The sequence below is a fragment of the Haliaeetus leucocephalus genome, unplaced genomic scaffold, assembly GCF_000737465.1.
Source record: "Haliaeetus leucocephalus isolate CR32 unplaced genomic scaffold, Haliaeetus_leucocephalus-4.0 Scaffold229, whole genome shotgun sequence".
In the NCBI taxonomy this organism is placed as follows: Eukaryota; Metazoa; Chordata; class Aves; order Accipitriformes; family Accipitridae; genus Haliaeetus; species Haliaeetus leucocephalus.
The window spans coordinates 11587054-11604997 of NW_010972665.1; the positions used below are offsets into that span (position 1 = coordinate 11587054).

Sequence of the window (17944 nt, forward strand, 5' to 3'; positions counted from 1 at the left end):
GCCGGCACCGCCGCCGGCCCTGCAGCGCGCCGGGGTTCCCGTCGGCGGCGTCAAAAAAAAAAGCCCAAACCACTTTTTTCTGCTGTAGCGCCGGTTCAGGCGCCCCCGACGGCACGGCTTCTGCGGGGAAGGCTTTGTTTAAGTATTAAATTATCCACGGCAGACAGCTTGCGCGCCAACCCTGGATTTTTTACCTCAGTATTTCAGAAAACCCGCTCGTCGCTCAGACCTGTGACCCGCGTGGGGAAGCCCTGGGCTCACCCAGCAGCGCTCTGCTGGACCCACCGGGGTTCATTTACACACAAGTCAAACAACCGAAAACCTCCTTTTTTTTTTTTTTAAAGCATATATCTATTAAAATAACATGCAGACGCAGGCAGCGCTGCCCGGTGAGCGCCAGGAGGGCGCGGGGCGGGAGAGGCCGCAGGGCTGCCCCAGGCCTGGCGCTGAACCTCCCGGCTCCAGAGGCCCCCTCGCTTGCAGAGCAGCTCAAACCCCCCCCGCTTTGGGGCCCTGGGGCAGATGGGGCTTGGGTCACCCACCCCGCCAAGGCAGGGTGAGCACGGCGGCAGCCCCTGACCCCCCGGCCCCACGCCCCTTCACGGCGCAGAGACAAAATGGCGTGTTACCCCAGGCCTCCATACCTCTGTAAAGCTGCTTTAAGTTAAGATGTATTAAGGCCCATCTCTCATTCCAGATTATTTCCTGATTAGTATGTGCATTAGGTGGGTTTTTTTACTATTTCTTTGTGGAGCAGCTGAATAAAGGCACGAGTTATAGTGAGATATTACGGAGCGTACGTGCCATTCATGATATGGCCTAATGTGGTCCGTATTGCTCCTGGATAAATTAGTCACTAAGACTGTATAATTGGTTTCTCAATTATTTATGAAGGGGTCTTTTAACAACAGCAATTTTTCTGTTAATGGCAAGTAAGGATTTCATTATCTCTAACTGCACTACCTTTTTTTTTCCTGTGCCACAGTAAATTTCAAATTTTACTCTTTTTAATGACTATAATATATGAAGGAATTCCATCTCTGTAGAGTAATTATTCTTTTTGCCTGCCTATGAGTATAAGTGCAGGTCATTTTAGTTTTGGTCTCTTGATCACAAGAAAAGCAGTAAAGGGCCATTCCTAGTTTTCAGACATGGGTACTATTTTCTGCAATGCCTGTCCATGTGTCTGACCCCGGCACGTTACGCTGCCATGCAAACAGAGCTCAAAATGGGGGGGGGGAATGGGGGTCCCCATCCAGTGCTGGCACAGCCCTGCAGCTCTGCCTCGGCCCCGTCAGGTGCATCAGCTCAGGGCTTTTAAGGCTGGAAAAGGTCCTGCACCACCCAGCCGGCCCTGCAGAAACTGAGCCGTACTCCTGCATCCCCTTACCTCTGTACTGAGCCTGGTGATGCCATTAAAATGTAGCAAGGCCATCAGCACCAGCGACCCTTGGCACCACCCCAGGCAGCTACGGCCCCCCCAGCTGGATTTCCCATCTCTGGGCTTCATCGGGGCGGGAATTCCTCCCAAAACGTAAGAGCATCAGCATCAAGAGATGCTGCTATAGGTGCACAGGTCTCCACAGACCAGCTAGATGATGTCCATGAGGTCTTGTGAGAGCTTTTTGGTGCTGCCCTAAAATGCCCCTGCAGCAACCCCGGGGGACCCCTGGGTCTGCAGGGGCGGACAAGCTCCATCGCCTGGGGCAGCCGCCGGCTCCTCTGCCCCACAGCAGCGCCCAGGCTGAGCCACTCCACCAGCGCGGGCTTTGGGATAAAAAGCCCGAGGGATTAAAATAGGATTTGACAAACAATGAGCACTGTTTTGGACAGGTCATTGCAATGCAATAGAATTGCTTTGAAATAGGTCTGCTGGTATTCGGGAAGCTGACCGAACACAGCTGGGTCGTGAGGAAGCATTATTTCATGTACACACTCTGCAGCGCTGGCAACGGCAGGCAAGCCAGTTTGCCCTGTCACCTCTGGCCGCACACATACGTGCTCCTCAAAGCAAAGTCATTTCTAAAAAAACAGGTTCGTAACTTAATGTTCTTTCTTCATCCAGCTGCCCGGCTTTGATCAGCTAGTTATTTCCATTGCCTTCAGTGGGACTGCTCACGTTTGAGTGTCTTGTTGAACCAAGGCCTAAATATTTTGAAAACCTGCATCAGCAAAATACGCATCTGCTCTGGGCTAATCTCACCCAGCAAGCCCCACGGCGTGCTTAACCTTAAGCCACTCATCAGACCTATCAATGCTAATCTTAAGTGCTTTGCTGATTTGGAGCACTATAATTTTCCAGAAGACGCAGCCGCTGCTCCTTCTGACCAAAACTAGCCTGAAAATGGACTGGGAGGTGCAGTGACATCCTCAATCCAGCAACCAGGACGGGCCGGCTGAGCCAGGGGCTGCATCCCCAGGATCACAGCACACAGCTGCTGGTGCTGCCCTCAGCAGAACATTTCCAGAGCAGGCTGAAGGTGCTGCAGACGGCGGGTATGGAGAGGAGGGATCTTGAGGAGAGAGGGGAGCTCTCTCTTGGCCTCCCTGCCGTCCCTCTCTGCTGGGGTTGCATCAGAGGTCTCGCTCCCAGCCAGCACACCAGCTTTCATAACAATAAATTATAACTTGGCACTTCTGTAGCACTCTCCAGTTCAAAGCCGTGCTGAAACATTATCTAATTAATTCGCACAATAGCCCTGGAAGGCAAGAAAGGGAGGTAGCGAGATGAGGTACTTGCCCAATGACAAACACTGAGTCAGTGGGGGAGTGGGAGGAAAACACAAGGGCCCTTGATGTTTAGATCTGACGATGGCATCCTTGTCATAACAGCATTTCAGTCATTTAAAAAATAGCGCCCGTACATTTAATTACAATTACAGCCAACTACTCCAAATTAATAGATTAAACTGGGAGAGAAAATTTTATCCTAATTAGCACCCCCCAAAAAAATCAAATGCTTTGCACATCTGTAAGATGTTAACCAAACCAATTAAAAAACATAACTGCGTGGTATAAGCACAATTAGCAAAACCCCTTTCTAAAGGCTTAGGGCACACAGCAGAGGCTGCCTCGCACCGTGGCTTCGCCTGGCAGCAAGGCTGCTTGGGGCACCGCTGCCGGGACCCTGTGCCCCACTGCAGGCTGCGAGGGGCTTGAGGCAGCAGTAAAAGCCACCACAACCAGCCTGTCACCACTGCAGCGCCTGCAAGATGAAGTCTCCATCCTCCTTGCTCCCCTATTGTTTTATCGTATAAAAAAAAAAAGCAAAACTATAAGGCGACAAGGGGAGGTATCGGTCCAAACAAAGAACCTCCAAATGTCACTGGCACCGTAACAGTAGCAGAGCAGATACTCACATCAAGAAGAAGCAATAAAAAGGCAGGGATTTATTCACAGAAACTGTCATTACAGGAAGTAATGGGCAATTAGAAACAGTGTTTCATAAACTCACATCAGTAGAAATATTTGTATAAAATACATTGCTAGGCATGAGGGGTTAGAAGAAGTATGTTCAGAGATTTAATGTAATCCTTAATATGATTCCAGAGGTCCATTAATCAGCTGGAAGACCTTCTGTAACAATACAATTTTATTAAAATATTCAGTAGTTATAGACTGAAGAGGAAAAGACCAACTGAAGCTAATTAACTTCAGGAAAAATTCTGTACTGTACTCAGAGTACCTGACTGAAAGGGGGGGGGGGGGGGGAAAGGAAAGATAAAGTTGCATTAAAATGCAATTAATGGAAAATATTTCTAGGAAAATAAACAGAAACAGCATTAAAAAAAAAAGTGACCTGTATACAAGGAAATATTCAAAGGGAAAAATGGAGTGCATATGTGGAGATCTTACCATTGTGGAGGGTTGTTAAATGGGAGAAACCTTGATTTGAAAGATATTTGCATGAGCAGGAAAAACACCAATTTGCTAATACTGTGGATTAAGGTGTCTATTGGTGCAGGATAAAACATGTTTTCTAACAAGCAATTCAGACAAAAATAATGCCATGCTGCTTTGCTTTTCTGACCATTTAATCAGAGACCTGTATTAGAAAAGAAGTCTCTGTGCAGGATAGTGTATCTGACTATGAAAACGTGCCGTGCGGTAGCCACCCAGTAGCTAACACGTCTTCAGCTCTGGGGCTTTGCTTTTCAACCCTTGTTCTCCCAGGGAATTTTTTTCAGAGTTTGTACTAGGCTGGTTCTGTTGGTCTGGCCATGCCGTAACGATATCCAGCCTCTGGAAGCCTTCCAAGGAAGTTGGTGAACAGGGGATCGCTGTGCGTTGCTGTTTTATAGCCCAAATGGCTCTCAATAATTGAACATTAGCGTGATGGGAAAAGTACCAATAAAACTTTTATTATAAATCTTCGCCTTCCTTCAGGACTTAGGGTCAAGTAAATAAAACCATGCACAATTAGCATACTGTTTTTAGCATCAGCAGTTATGAAAACTGTGGCACGTACATAATTTTTCTTGAGCAGCTCATTTTTCTGTCCTTCACTAACCTTTTTCTCTCCCAAGTAATGGACTATTTTTTATGTCAAGCACTTTGTAGCAGTCTGGGTCTAACTTTCCCTTCTTCCCTCTTGCTACCATAGGATCTGTCTCTCTATTGGAAAACCGCTGTGCTTTCAACGAAGCAAGAATATTTTCTTCCTCACTATCACCATGTTTTCCCTCCTTCCCTCCCTCACTCCGGGGTTAGAGGGGAACTGAGCCAGGAGCTCTTCCTCCTCCAGCCCCGGTTTGGTGGGATCTACCCTGAAAACAGAAGTCCTGTTTGCATCCACCCCCTCCTGCCACCCCTTGGCAATCCCAGCCCGCAACCCCAGGGCCAAGGATGTAATGGGTCGGCGGTAGCCTTTTCATACATCAGGCATGTAGCTAGGACAAAAAAAACCCAGCCCTTTACTGATACCCTGCCCAGCATCCCTGCACCGGCCTCAGCCAGGCAACCCCCAGTCTTCCAGCCTTCACCCCCTTCCCGGGGAGAGGGCTGGCAGGGGCAGGAGGGCTACCCCGAAGCTGTCGTTGCTGCCCCTGCAGAGCCCTCCGACTGGGGGGGGCCTCGCACAGCTCTGCAGCTCACGCCGGGGCAGCCATGCCTGCTTTCCTCCAGGCCAAGCCGCTCGCGCCGAGTTTGCTGTCATTGCAGAGGCTACGTGATAAAAATTGCCACCGATGGACTTCCATGAGTTTCATCAAATTGCATTGACTCGACTGAGCTTAAAAAAGCCCCAGTTACAAACTCCTTCCACAGGGGCAGGCATGGAGAGGTTTTTGGGGGTGCTGTGCACGCCCTGCACGCCAGGCTGCAGCAGCCAGTCGTAGAGCACGTCTCGATTTCTTGCACAGTGCATGCTACAGACAAAGCCCATGTTAAATACCCCCCCCAAGAAATTAGCATTAATTAGCAGGGTGCTGCAATGCTGCAAGCGACCACCATTTATCCCACCAACGTCAGCTCTGCACTACGGGAGCTCTTAGAATTTCTGACATTGAAACTATTACTGGCCACAAATAAAATGTAATTGATACTCCTTCAGAAATGGATAAAGTACAGTAGGATACTCTGCAGCATTATTATTAGGCAGTGCTAAATCAAATATCAAAGGATGAAAAGAACGCCTCATCTAGCAATCGAGTTTATTTTCATAGATGGAATAAAAGTCCCACAACTTAAAATTTTGCCTCTAAGGGGAATGTTCTCATTGGGGAAAAAACGAAAAAAAGACAAAAGTGCACATTAGAGGTAGAGCCCTCACTCACTCCAGGGCTGTCTGCGCTGTTTGCTAGTACTGGCAAGATTTCTGTTTTCCTACTCAAATGACTGTTGATGCTTCAACCTTGTTTTTCCCAAATATCCTGAGCTACTGTTAGAGTCAATACACTCAGTGCAAAACAAACCACCACCCAGCAAATCCTGTTTGTGCAACATTTAACATGAAATTTTAAACTCTGCAAATTTAGCTATGGAATTCCCGTTCCAACCCTCGCCGTCTCCGTTGTATCAAAGCTTCAACGGGAAGCAGCGAGCGGCGACACGGCCGGCCTGCGCGGCAGGAGCTGGAGGGCTGGGACCTGCCGGCGGTGGGGGACCACCCTGCCTGGGCACCCACGGCGCTGGCCTGGATGGCCCGAGGGGCACGTCTGCCCCGGTCGCAGCCTGCTCAGGCGCTGAGCGCTACCCACGGCCGGGCCTTGCTGCGAAAGCGTCTTCGGGAGCCTCAAGGCGAGCCAGCAGCTACTCACGTGTGCCCTCATGGTCAAGACCAACTGCCCGAGCTTGAAGGTGCCACATAAATCACCACCAGCAGGAGGGGACCTGTTGAGATTCCCCTACACGTCTCTGCTACCTGCACAGGCAACCCCGCTTTTCTGTCTACGTAAAGAGAGCTTCTGCCTGCCGGAACTACCGTTCCAGGTACAATCACAGCTTTATTCCTCATCAGTGTCAGGCACTGAGGGGACCAGGCAGAGGAGAGAGATGCGTCAAATGAAATGCTGCCTTTTGGATGCCGTTACGGAGAGGTGAAGTCAGGCTCTTCTACAGCGCTGCTCCTGCCTTCCAGCTGGCGGGTCACCGCAGCCTTTGCTTCCAACCGTAAAACTGCGATATAATATTAAATATATACATCTGCACTCCATTTACTGAAAACCTTCTTTTTCATTCAGTTGATCTGGGCACTCGCGAGCAGGAGGGAGGCATCTGGATGGCGAGGTGTCCAGGAGGAAGATCGCTGCTGTTGGACTGTGACCTGCAATAAGATGTGTCTGTTCTCCAGTGGCATAAGTGGCATTTGCCCTCCAGGCTCTGGCGTAAGGACCTGAACCATCAGCACTGTACCAGTGATGTCCTGACCTAGGTAAAACATGTGTTGCAACACAGGCTGGCTGCTAAAATGATGAAAACCACCTAATTTACTGTCACTGCTTCAAAAGCTGGCAGCCCTAGTAGCTCGGAAACACTGACAAACCAACCCATTACGCTCTCCTGAAGCCAAGCGCCTTTCACCGCAGTCAGGAGAGCTTTGCTGACTGACGCCAGGCGAGGAGCAGTTCCCATGTGGGTCAGCAGATAACAAGCAGCAAACTGAGCTGGGTCTGTAGCAGCAGTGCTTCCTCGGGTGCCAAGCTGGGGTAAAACACATCATCTTGCCTTGAAAGCCAGGTAAAACCGAAACCTGAGTAATGAAAATTATTTATTGCACCAGAGCAGAAGCCCGTGGTCCAGAGCAGCAAGTGTGCACTGATGCTGCCTAAAAAACTTTGCTTTGGCCACATTATTTACATATACATATGCAGTGGTCCCTCACCTATAAGATACAGGAAGTGCATGCAATATACAGATGTACACTTTCTTTACATCATCTGCAGTGAGCTGGTTATTGATCTCGCTGACACACACTGGGGAAAAAACTGCTGTCAGTAGTGCTTTTCCTGGTTCTCGATGGGGTGAAGGAAATTAAAGGAGGTGCAGAGTTAACACGCGTTGGAGAAGAGGCTGCGCATACCCCTGCTGCACAGGTCCTTTCCCCACGCCCATGGAGTCCCCTGCGTCCCAGGGAGGTGGGTTTCCTTAGCTTTGCTGAGGATGTGCTGGCTGCTGTGTTTACCTCCTGTTCCCCCCACCTGGGGACGGCCTGCCAAGTGATGGCCTGTCACACTGGGAAGAGGAGGAGGTGGATCAGACAAAAGAAACCGAGAGTAAAAGAAGTAAAAAGCCAGGGGTGGTTAATGGCTGGCCTTGCGAAGCCGCGTGTCTATAAGGTACAAGAACACTGCCAAATACGCGTTATCCAAGAGTTTTAACACAATTTATTTTATGCTTAAATAATCAACTAGATCATCCAGTGTTTGTTGTTTTCATACATATGTAATTAGAGCTATTATCAATGAATGCTGTTTCCATATGAATATAATCAACAAATTAAAGTATTTCACCAAAACCCAAATAAAAATGCCCTTTAAAACACAGCAGCCTTAACGACCTAATATTACACTGCTAGGATGATTACAGATGATTGGCTTACTGAAAGATTCTACATCTTATAGCCATTACACAATACAGTAATAATTTTACAGCGTGCTGCCAGTCTATTAGCTAATAATTTCTCTTCAGTTCATTTAAAAATATCCCAAACTTGTGCTCCTTAGAGCACCAACCCACTTCTAAAGCTGCAAGCATTACCCCCGTTATAAAGCGAGAACAGATAGCACCCCCCTCCCCATAATGCAACTACTGTATATGTTATGGGTTTTAGGTCATTTCATTGAAAAATTGGCAACAGCAACAAATATTAGATGAAGGGCTTTGTGTTTACAGATAAAATCTTATTTTTCATGTTGCGGTATAGTGTTTGCAAAACTGGAAAAGATTTAATCAAAATAAGGTGAAACACATGCATCAAAATATTAGTACTCTGAAGAAAAATTTTCACAGAACTACAGAATTCCTCATTTTGGGAATCATTTAAATTTGCAGCAGATTTTAAAGATTTTTTTAAAATCAAGCTAGCGTTTTTGCATATACAAACATTATAATTGCTAATATACAAGAATCTGTGAAGATACACCCAGAATATCCCTGTAGGTGCAGCCATTTGAGACACCTAGCCTGCTCAATGCATTTGCAATATTCTGTTTGTGATCGAAAAGGCAGTGCCTTATCAACATTTATTCTATTTTGTTAGAATTTATACAGTGTTATTTATTTACAGCAAAACTATTGATGTTTAAAAAAGAAACAAATAGTGTTTTATACCCTGACAGTTTGGGTCCAAGAAAAATAAGGCGAGCTGTTGTGGATTTTAGTAATTTTAGTGTCTTTCCATGGTTTAACCATTTCGTCTTCGTACATCCCCTCTGGCCACAGGAATTTATTTCTTTTGAGATGACATCAAACTGCTTGAAAGAAGCTGTTAACAGCATGGCATCTTGTATATACACTGCATTGGTAACTGCGCACCCTCCAATCCTGTGAATGAACGTGAATTTCCATGCTCTGTAAATTGGCTCATGCTAAATTAATTTTTTTGTTTGGTTTTTTTTGTTTGTTTGTTTGTTTTTGCATAAAAACCATGCGGTTAATGTGTGGAAGCAGCAAACACACGCACACTTTTATAGGTGAATGTTTAATTCCTGTTGATTTTTCTTCCGTGAGTTTCCCTCTAGAATACTGGCAGTAAAAGCACACAGTCCTACGGAAAGAAAAGATAGCACAAATCATTTCAGAAAATCTCGTTAGAATCAATTTCGTGCCTTTCTCTGACTAAATAGAAAAGTTCTAAGTGGCATTATGGAATTCCGCAATAGGATAAATCACACTTTCTAGGCAGGTAATGTCATTAGTTGAGCTCCCAGCATGAAGGGAAAACGCAGCTGCAGATGTCCACGTTGCTCGTGAACTGACTTACAAATACGTTTGCAACATGCTGCATTTCATCAGCCCAGACAAAGCACCAGCTCATCAGATCCGATGATGACAAGGAATAGGTGATCTCCATAGCGGAAGAAATAGCATCATCTCCAGAATGCGAGCGCTGCTGCTTTCACAGCACATTTTTGTTTATTGTTTGCAAGCATCCCCACAGTGGTGGAAAACTGCAATCCTTGCACATCCACCTCTGCCAGTCGCTCAGGGAACGTGACCGGGAGAGCCAGGAATGTGGAGTCCAGCCTTTAGGAGGCTTGGCGAAGGACAAAGCAAGGAAGAGGAGCAGCCCCATCCATCTCCCACCTGGCTTGTGTGAGTGGCACCAGGGAGACGGGGGGCCAGCTCCTGCTCTCTCGCCCATCCAAAAATAGTCAAGCAGCCACGCACATAAGGACAGCAAGTTTGTTACATCTGTTGTACAACAGCGATGTCTTGCAGCAGGCAGGCAGGAAGCAGAAATACAAACACACCGGCGAACGGGAGCTGGAAGACCTGCAGGTTCCCCAGCACCTGGGCACAGGAAAGCCTGTTTGGGAGTGCAGCTTGCGCAGCGCCTGCAGGATTCAGGCTGGCATGGACATGTCTGTTTACTAATCAGGTCACAGGTCCACACGCATTCCCCAGGAGTGCTCGTGCTCTCCTTCTACGCTAAAACAATCTGTCCTTGCCCACATCTACGGTTGTCATAAATCTATCCTGCTGCTAAAAGCCGCCTGTTCACATTGCAGCGGTCACGCCAGCTCATACAGTGCCGTCCTGCAGAATTGCATTGCATGCAAAAGTTCTTGGCTTTTCCTTTCAACCTATATTTCACAACAGGTTTATTTGCAATGGTGACAAAGACATTTTTATGGCAAAATTGAGCTAACGTTGTGATTTTTTTCAAACATTCTAAGGAAAAGCAACACCTCTGCCTCCCAAACAGAATTTTTTAGTCTTTTGTGATCAATAAACGAACTAGTTTTCTATCAGAATCCCCTGTCCGTGCAAATACATCCACTTCTGCATTCAAATAAAATGTTTTCAATAGATTCTTGACTGGGCTCACAATTACTTAATGCACATTTGGTCATGCTTATCATATCAAAGTTTGGACCACAGAGATTCATCTTACAGGACAAAGCTCCCCCCTGAGCAAAGGTTTGTTATCTAAGGAAAACTCTCGAAGTTCCTCAGGGACTCTAGCCCAGAAGAGTTGCCTACTGGAAATCACAGGAGAAATGCATCAGCAGTCATGGGAGCAAATCAGGTTCTGTGGAACTCAGACTCTGGCTTTCTGAAGGTCAGAATATCTGTTTCATACATTAGGCAAGGACTGCCTTATTAATGCCATTTTATTTTAAAATGAAATGCTTCTCCCTTATCCCCAATGTACATTGCATCACGCTTGTATGCTGGCAGGCTCTTTATCAGCACTGCTTATGGGGTTCAGTGCCCCATCTGGCCTTCAGCGCCTTTGAATTCACAAATTTCCACTGGTTTTCCGCTGCAGATTGACAGTGGAGAAACACAGGAGCTAACCTGGGACATAATTTCATACAAGCAGTACCATCCCTTTGGCTTGCTTTCCTCCCATATCCTTGAGCTCCATGAAAGGTGTGTCAAAAGAATCACCTTCCTTTTCAAACCATTAAATATTTTATGAGTATGTTGAGCAGCAAGCCACATGAAGCAGTATTATTCTGCTAGCACATGTGGGAGGGCTCTCAATAGAAGCAGGAATTCAGCGGTTGTGCTAGGTGGATGCAGTAGGTGCTTACCAGATGCTGAAAGCATGCCAGTCGCCTCGCAGAGCTTCCTCCTTAGGGCTTGATCCCATAAAGCCCGCAGCTAGATCCCACACACCGTGTGCCACGGGTCTCAAATGGCACTACTCACATGCACAGAAAGTCCGCACGGCCAGGTGGCTTTAGGGGCTACCTTACATTGCAGCAGTCAGAAGGGACTAGTGACTCAGGAGAGACTCTGCTTCTGTCCTTTACCTCCACATCACTATCCAGTATGTTTTCCAGGTCCCGTTTATCCTGTTCTTAAATCCTACAGTCAAACCTATACTAGATGTATAGGAAAAGGATAACACACAGACTTGTACTTCGTAAACTCTTTCTCTGCCCAGTTCCTAAAACCCACCAAAGCTAAGAAAAGTTCTGAGTAGAAAAAAAGACATGAACATGGTAAACATACATGCTTGAAGCCATGACTGACTGACCAGCATTAACAGACACAGACTGGCTCCTCCCGTATTTACAGGCACATTTGCTGTGTGACTACAGTTATGTGATTGAGACAAAGCAGCCTCTGGCTTCACAGTGCTCCGGCACGCCGTTACAGAGCCCCTGCAAGGGTGTCTTAGTCTGTGCATTTGGTTTTAGTTTGGGAAGCCCTTATAATGTCAGCTGCTGTTTTGTTACAACCGTTAAGGCTGGATCAATAAAATTCACAAGAAACAGTTGGTAAGGATTATTTGTTGGCAAATATTGAGACACTTCACTGGCTCTTACAAGGACTCTGACTTGCGTAACTGCCCTCAGACCACATGGCCGACAGTGGAAGAAGCCTTCCACTCCCAGCAGATTTACTTCTGTGCAGCTCCTTCACTATTTGTGTTTAAGTTGACTTTTAGGAGCAGAAAGTGCCATGGATTACAAACACTAGACTTTGTAAAACTCCCCAAAATCTTACACATGCCTCAGTATTGCTTTGCTTTATGTTCCAGGAAGCAAAGCTCAGTTTCTGTACATGAATCGAAGGTCATTTTCTGCTTACAAGATCAAGGGCCATCTATTCAGCTTTGCAGCTCAAAAGCAATGTTAAGGTAGCCAAGGCAAGCCATTGCACAGCCCAGGCGCTAGTCCCCGTGCTGCGCAGTGCTGTGCTGGCAAAAGGCTTTAGCAGTGAAAGAAAATTGATCACACTGACCGCTCAGTGGTCGGCTTTCAGCTTTCATGAGTAACTTTTCTTCTCCACGTGTCTGACTTCTTTCTTCGTCTTAACCTTATAACCTTCTCCCTGCTTGAAAAGAGAAATATGAACATTAACAGAGTCTGCAGAGAGTGGTCATAATTACAAACCTGCTTCCAAAACAGGCTCCACATTTTGCTGTAACAGGATAAGTAAAAAGCAGTTAAATCACATTAACACTTCATTTCAAAGATACACACAATCTACTTATCCACTCTGATGAGCAGCAAAAGCACAGGCCTGAAATATCATCTTCATCATCCACAATTTCACCACGACCCCTGGGCTGGAATGCCCGACTGGCAGCCCTCGGCAGAGCCCCTGCCATCGACTGCAGCGGGATTCAGTGCCACCGTCAAGGAAAATCACCTTTCCCAACTGGCCTCCCGGGTCAGCTGGGATTGGTGGACATTTCCAACAGCATAGGCCACGGCTGCTGTTATGATGTTTCACAATGTCTGTGCTTTAAAGTGAGCAGGTTAGTAATGGAATAGGGGGAGGAAGAAGAAAGCCAGCAAAAACCACCACCAAAGCAGTGCAGAAGTAAAACCAATGACAGTGACAAGCAGTGCAGGTTTCAGTGTCTTTAAAACAGCAAACCCCAAAATAAAGTTCATCTTCACTCATTAAAAGTAGCTCAATAATCATCTAAAAATAAATACTCCAGTAATCACAAGCCTCATTCACATCAGAGAAAGGCATCTGTTTATGTGTGGTTATCGGCAGAATTTACCCCTCGGGTGATCTGCATTGATGTATTTGTAACTATTTGTAGCTTCCGACTAATCTAATCTGGTGCAGCAAATTGAAAATATTTCCCCTTTGCTGGGCAGGATTTATTTTTTCCCTGATAAAGGACTACAAAAGAAGGGATGGAAATATGTTTGTTTCAACTCTCTTATTTCTATGTCATGTCGTTCCCCCTCCCCCCCCTTTTTTCTTTTTTCTTACCAGCAGATGAAGAGTATTTGTTACCTTTGTTTGGTTTTGAATCTGTTTTCACTCAGTCAAAAATTCCATTAACCTCAATGACAACTTTACTGGAGCAAAAACCTCCTAGGGCTATGCGCTGGGGACCAAGGCAGGCTCTCCCCTGTAGCCATTTGACCCCAGAGGTGCTGCCTGTTCCCCCAGAGCCTCCTTGGGACAGAGGATAGCTCGAGGCACAGCCTGCCCACACCTGCCCGTACCCCTGGAGCCCCCTGCAAGGGGGCTAGAGCGTGCTGGGGCACAACGGGCCTGCCCTTCCCACTGCCCTCCTTTCTTTTCAGGGGTGCTGAAGCTGGGCACAGTCTGGCCCTACAGAAGGGCTTCTGATTTTAACTGCCAGGGACAAAATCCTGTCTTGGTGCCTGCTTGTAAAGGATCCCATTGCTTTGGGTATGTTCGCGTTCCCCTGAATCCTGCAAACCCTCAGTCACTAGCACAGGGGTATTACGCAGGTGAGCGAGAGGCCGGTGGGGACCAGACTGCAGCTCACTCCTCTGGGCTGGTGAAAAAGCAACACGCTACACCTAAGGGTGTAAGGCGCAAATTCTGCAAGGGCTTAACCAAACCCACAGACACGGCTCATCTTGATGGCACAAAACAGGCCCCAAAACTATGGTTTAATAAGCCTGCTGCCTGTAACACAGAAAGAGACCTTAACGCTTTGTGCTGAGAGAATTCAGCCAGGCCCCCTTGACACAGCCCCTGCCTGCACAGAGCACAGAGACCCCTGCCCCGTTACCCAAATGCACAACTTGTCAATAACCGCAAGCACTGCACTTTGCCGAGGCTTCTTGTTAAATGCAAACCTCCAGCCCTTTAGCACTTTCCAGCAGTCAACACAACCCTCTACATCTACTGTTAATTCCTGACAGTCCCCGTTCCATTACCATTTCGCCAACTTTCCTCTCATGGGGGATAACAACGCGTCTTACTACCTTCCGTGTGATCTGTGGGAAGCAACAAATGAAAAGGATCGATTTTTTTTTTTTCCTAGATTCTAAAGGGAGAAAGTATGTTAAAAGAAGTTACTTGAATGCAAAGACTCAGAGCAGTGATGTAATTCATGATTACTTTTCTTGTGATGACGTTGCCTTCTTCGTCGGTAAACTGTTCCTCTGTTACAGATTCACCAGGAATGTTTTTTGCTTCCTCACCCTAAAGAATGTGTTATAAGATTAGCAATATAGCCTATATTCTGCCAAACCCACACATATTTCCACACCAATCCAAGCAACAAGCACATGCTAGCTTCAACTTTATGTAACAGTTTGCTTTATGTCACACAAATAGTATGAAAGCCTTGCTCATTTAGCATGCCAATACCTGTGCATTTATTCTACAGAATGTGTCCTTAAAGCCTGTAGTGAGCTTCTAGCACATTGTTCTTACTAACTAATTCATGACATGAAGCTCTCTGGGCAACAAATCATCTTGCGATCGGTCTGAGTCCTATGAGATGGAGGCACAAATTCGTGATGATAAACTCTCTAATCAGACGTCCATTAGCTTCTCACAGCTCCTCAGTGCCCAGCACACACAGACACATGGTCTAACACCAAAATAAGGTGGGGGAAATTTGGGATTTAAAAAGACAGCTCTGCCTATAGCTTGCTAAACACAAGATCTTAAACACACGCACAAAAGACAAGACTTCTCAGCATTTACAAAATGGAGAAAGGTATCTTACGTGACACTTTTCCTGGCACGGTAACGCCTGCTGACCTGCCGAGGAGCCTCGGCAGCCTGGTGCATGACTTACTGACATCGGCAGCACTCCAGCCATCGCTTCTTGTAGTACCAGCAATTTATAGGACCAGCGTAAATAAATGTAAAAGCAGTTTCCTAACTGCTATACTAGTGACTTAATACCACTACAAGAATTATTGCTCAAATTATAAATAAATGACATTACTTTAGAGTCTAAGGCTAGCTGGCAGTCATGAACTCATGTTTCAGAAGAACTTTGACTATTTTATCTCATAAAGTCATGTTTCCAAACCTGGGTGCTGAAGCAAGGACTGCATTTGATGCTTCAAAAATATGTCATCTGTGCTTATTTATTTCACATAAATAAAGTAAATATAATCATAATGTTGCTGGCCTACATGTGAAAAATTTGCACACATAAATGAATAACCCTTTAAACAAACAAACAAAAAAAATCCTTGAAACTTTTCTTCCCTCACCCTCAACCCACTATGGAAAAAATGGCAACTAGAGGGAGGAAGCAGAAAGAAGCATTGTATAAAACATGTTATATCAATATTAACAACAAAATAATATTTGAAATGAGATTATTACAGCTCAATATCAAGCTTTCATAGTGCTTCCACGTACTAAGCTGCACAGGGCAAATATAATTCCTATTTACTGTGGTCTACATGCTACACAGTTGTCTACGTAAGCTCCTGGCACTGCTCTATAACGAACAAATACGGTGATGCCATGTTTAATTTTTTTAACTGTTTTCCCTACAAACACAGCTTTTTCAATACGTACATTATAATATTAGGTTTATACATTATTTCTAAGCTCTAAACTAAATAAACCTTTCCTCCTGTTTACAAGCCATTTGCGGTCTTTTCTATGGCCAAGCTTTTCCATTTTCCTCGCTTTAGAGAGAGAGCCTGCAGCAGGCAAAGCCAGAGGGGTGTACCGAAGAGCAGAAGGCAGGTCTGCCGCTAACTGAGCCCATGGTCAGCATTCGTCGTTATTCGGAAGTGCAGAATTTTTGCTTATTTCATAGTGAAAGCTGTATTGAAATTACCACTTGATAATTAAGTAATTAAACACTTTTGGACATTTTACATGCCTTTTCCCCATGCTTTCCCAGGCTATATATAAACTGCAAAACTTGCTGAACTTTGATGCTTCTGGAAGCATCGCTGAAAGAAGGGCAGGCTCCAGAGCCAGGCGGCTGTCACTGCGTAAGGACGTAAGGATGAGGTCTTGTGTCTGAGATACACCTGGGGCTGAAGGGACCTAGCTGAGGTCCCCAGGCCTGGGAATAGTGGCATCCCTGCAAGAAGCACGGCAGAACAAACGGCTGCTGAAGCCTTCAGATGGAGCCTGGGCTGGGCCCATACAACTCATTTCCCAGAAGGACTCTGCTGGCTGAGGGGTCACGGGCAGGAGAAATTACACACTTGCCTAAGAACTGACGTCATGCTACGTGCAGGAGGAGGGAAGTAAGAGGCTGGCCTCCGTGGTGAGCGGGGCCCCAACGACAGCAGCCTGCTCCTTCCTTTCTCATGAGCGAGACGGCAGAAACGAGAATGGCACGGGGACCGCTGCTGCGGCAGGGGGGGCGATGACTGGGTAAAGGTTTGGGGAACTGAAACCTGGGGGGTTTCCTAGCCACAACGGGGGGAAATACTGATTCTGGAGACCTAATACTTTTCATCAGAAGCGTAGCAGATGGGGAACTAGCTGCACAGTTTCTTTCCTGGCCTCTCACCCGTGGTCTCAGAGACTCCCCAGCGGGCTGCCACGCCGTGCCCTAAGGGACAGGAGGGAGCTCTGGCCCAGACGTCCCTCCCACCCCATGGAGCACAGAGGTGTGGAGAGGTTCCCTTTCATGAACGGGATCTCCAAAGCCACTACAATAAACCCCACGAAAAACAGAAATAAAACAACATGGCCAGTAGCAAAGTCACCAGACTACCTGGCACACCAATACTGCCTGCATTTACTGGTCCTTTGACGCCTTACTGCCACTATGAGCAAGGTTAATCCTTAAACCAAGTTAGTGAGAATTACTGCATTCAGCTTTAAAGTGGAAAATGCATTGATGCACTGAAAGATGTCTCTTGGAAGAAAACGCAGTTTTAAAGGTATGGTGAATCTTGGTTTTTAATTACCTACGTGCTCCTTTAAGCACAATTTAAGGATAAATGCTGTTAACTACTCAGCAGTCAGCACGCATGAAATCCAGCTTTCACAATTTTCTTGCTGGTGGGTAGTTAAACAAATTGCAGGAGGGCTCACAATTGGCAGGAGGTAGATCTGATTTACTGACATTTCTAAGCCTATGCAGTTATAAAGACGGATGTTTGCTAAGGAAAAAAACCCTTACCCACTGGCAGTTTTACTTGTCAGATCTCAAACCAGCTTTGGGTTAGAATGGCACATTAGATGACCTTGTCAACAAAAGCTGTTTTTAAACACAAAGCTGGTATGTCTGCGTCACAGCTAAAGAATAAAATTCCTTCTGCTGCATCATACTTATGTAGGCTTCATTTCAGCCTCGACCCGTTGAAATCACTGTCACAATACCAAGAGCTTTAGAAAGGCAGGGAGAAAACCTAATACCGTGATTACTGGAAGCTCGGTTATATCCCGGGGACTAAACCATACAAAGGCTGCCTCAGCCCCAGAACATGCCAGGAAGCTTTGCAATGCAGAGTGCTTTAATGTCACCCTGCTCGCCGGAGTGTAGTCCTGCCAAAACCAGCTGGTATCCTCTCTCTGCTGCTCTCCAGGGCAGGAGAAGCAAAGAGCAGCTTCCTCAAAGTCTTCTGCCAGCTCTACTGATTTTCTTAACAGTTATTTG

General features: G+C 46.3%; 2 protein-coding genes across 2 annotated transcripts in view; both read right to left on the minus strand.

Annotated features, from left to right (window-relative positions):
* The window catches only part of CCDC6 (coiled-coil domain containing 6), a 56816-nt gene extending 51451 nt beyond the window's left edge, over positions 1-5365 (minus strand). The window contains exons 1-2 of the mRNA XM_010567942.1: positions 5251-5365; positions 1-132 (exon numbers count right to left, since the gene is read on the minus strand). The exon at positions 1-132 is cut by the window's left edge and continues 194 nt beyond it. Coding sequence (XP_010566244.1) covers positions 1-132; positions 5251-5365 — 247 coding nt within the window. The remainder of the gene's footprint in view (positions 133-5250) is intronic.
* A 2443-nt stretch (positions 5366-7808) lies between these two features.
* Positions 7809-17944, minus strand: part of ANK3 (ankyrin 3, node of Ranvier (ankyrin G)) — a 211875-nt gene continuing 201739 nt past the window's right edge. Inside the window, exons 43-44 of the mRNA XM_010567894.1 lie at positions 12361-12453; positions 7809-9205 (exon numbers count right to left, since the gene is read on the minus strand). Of these exons, the coding sequence (XP_010566196.1) occupies positions 12385-12453 (69 nt within the window). The 3' untranslated portion in view covers positions 7809-9205; positions 12361-12384. The remainder of the gene's footprint in view (positions 9206-12360; positions 12454-17944) is intronic.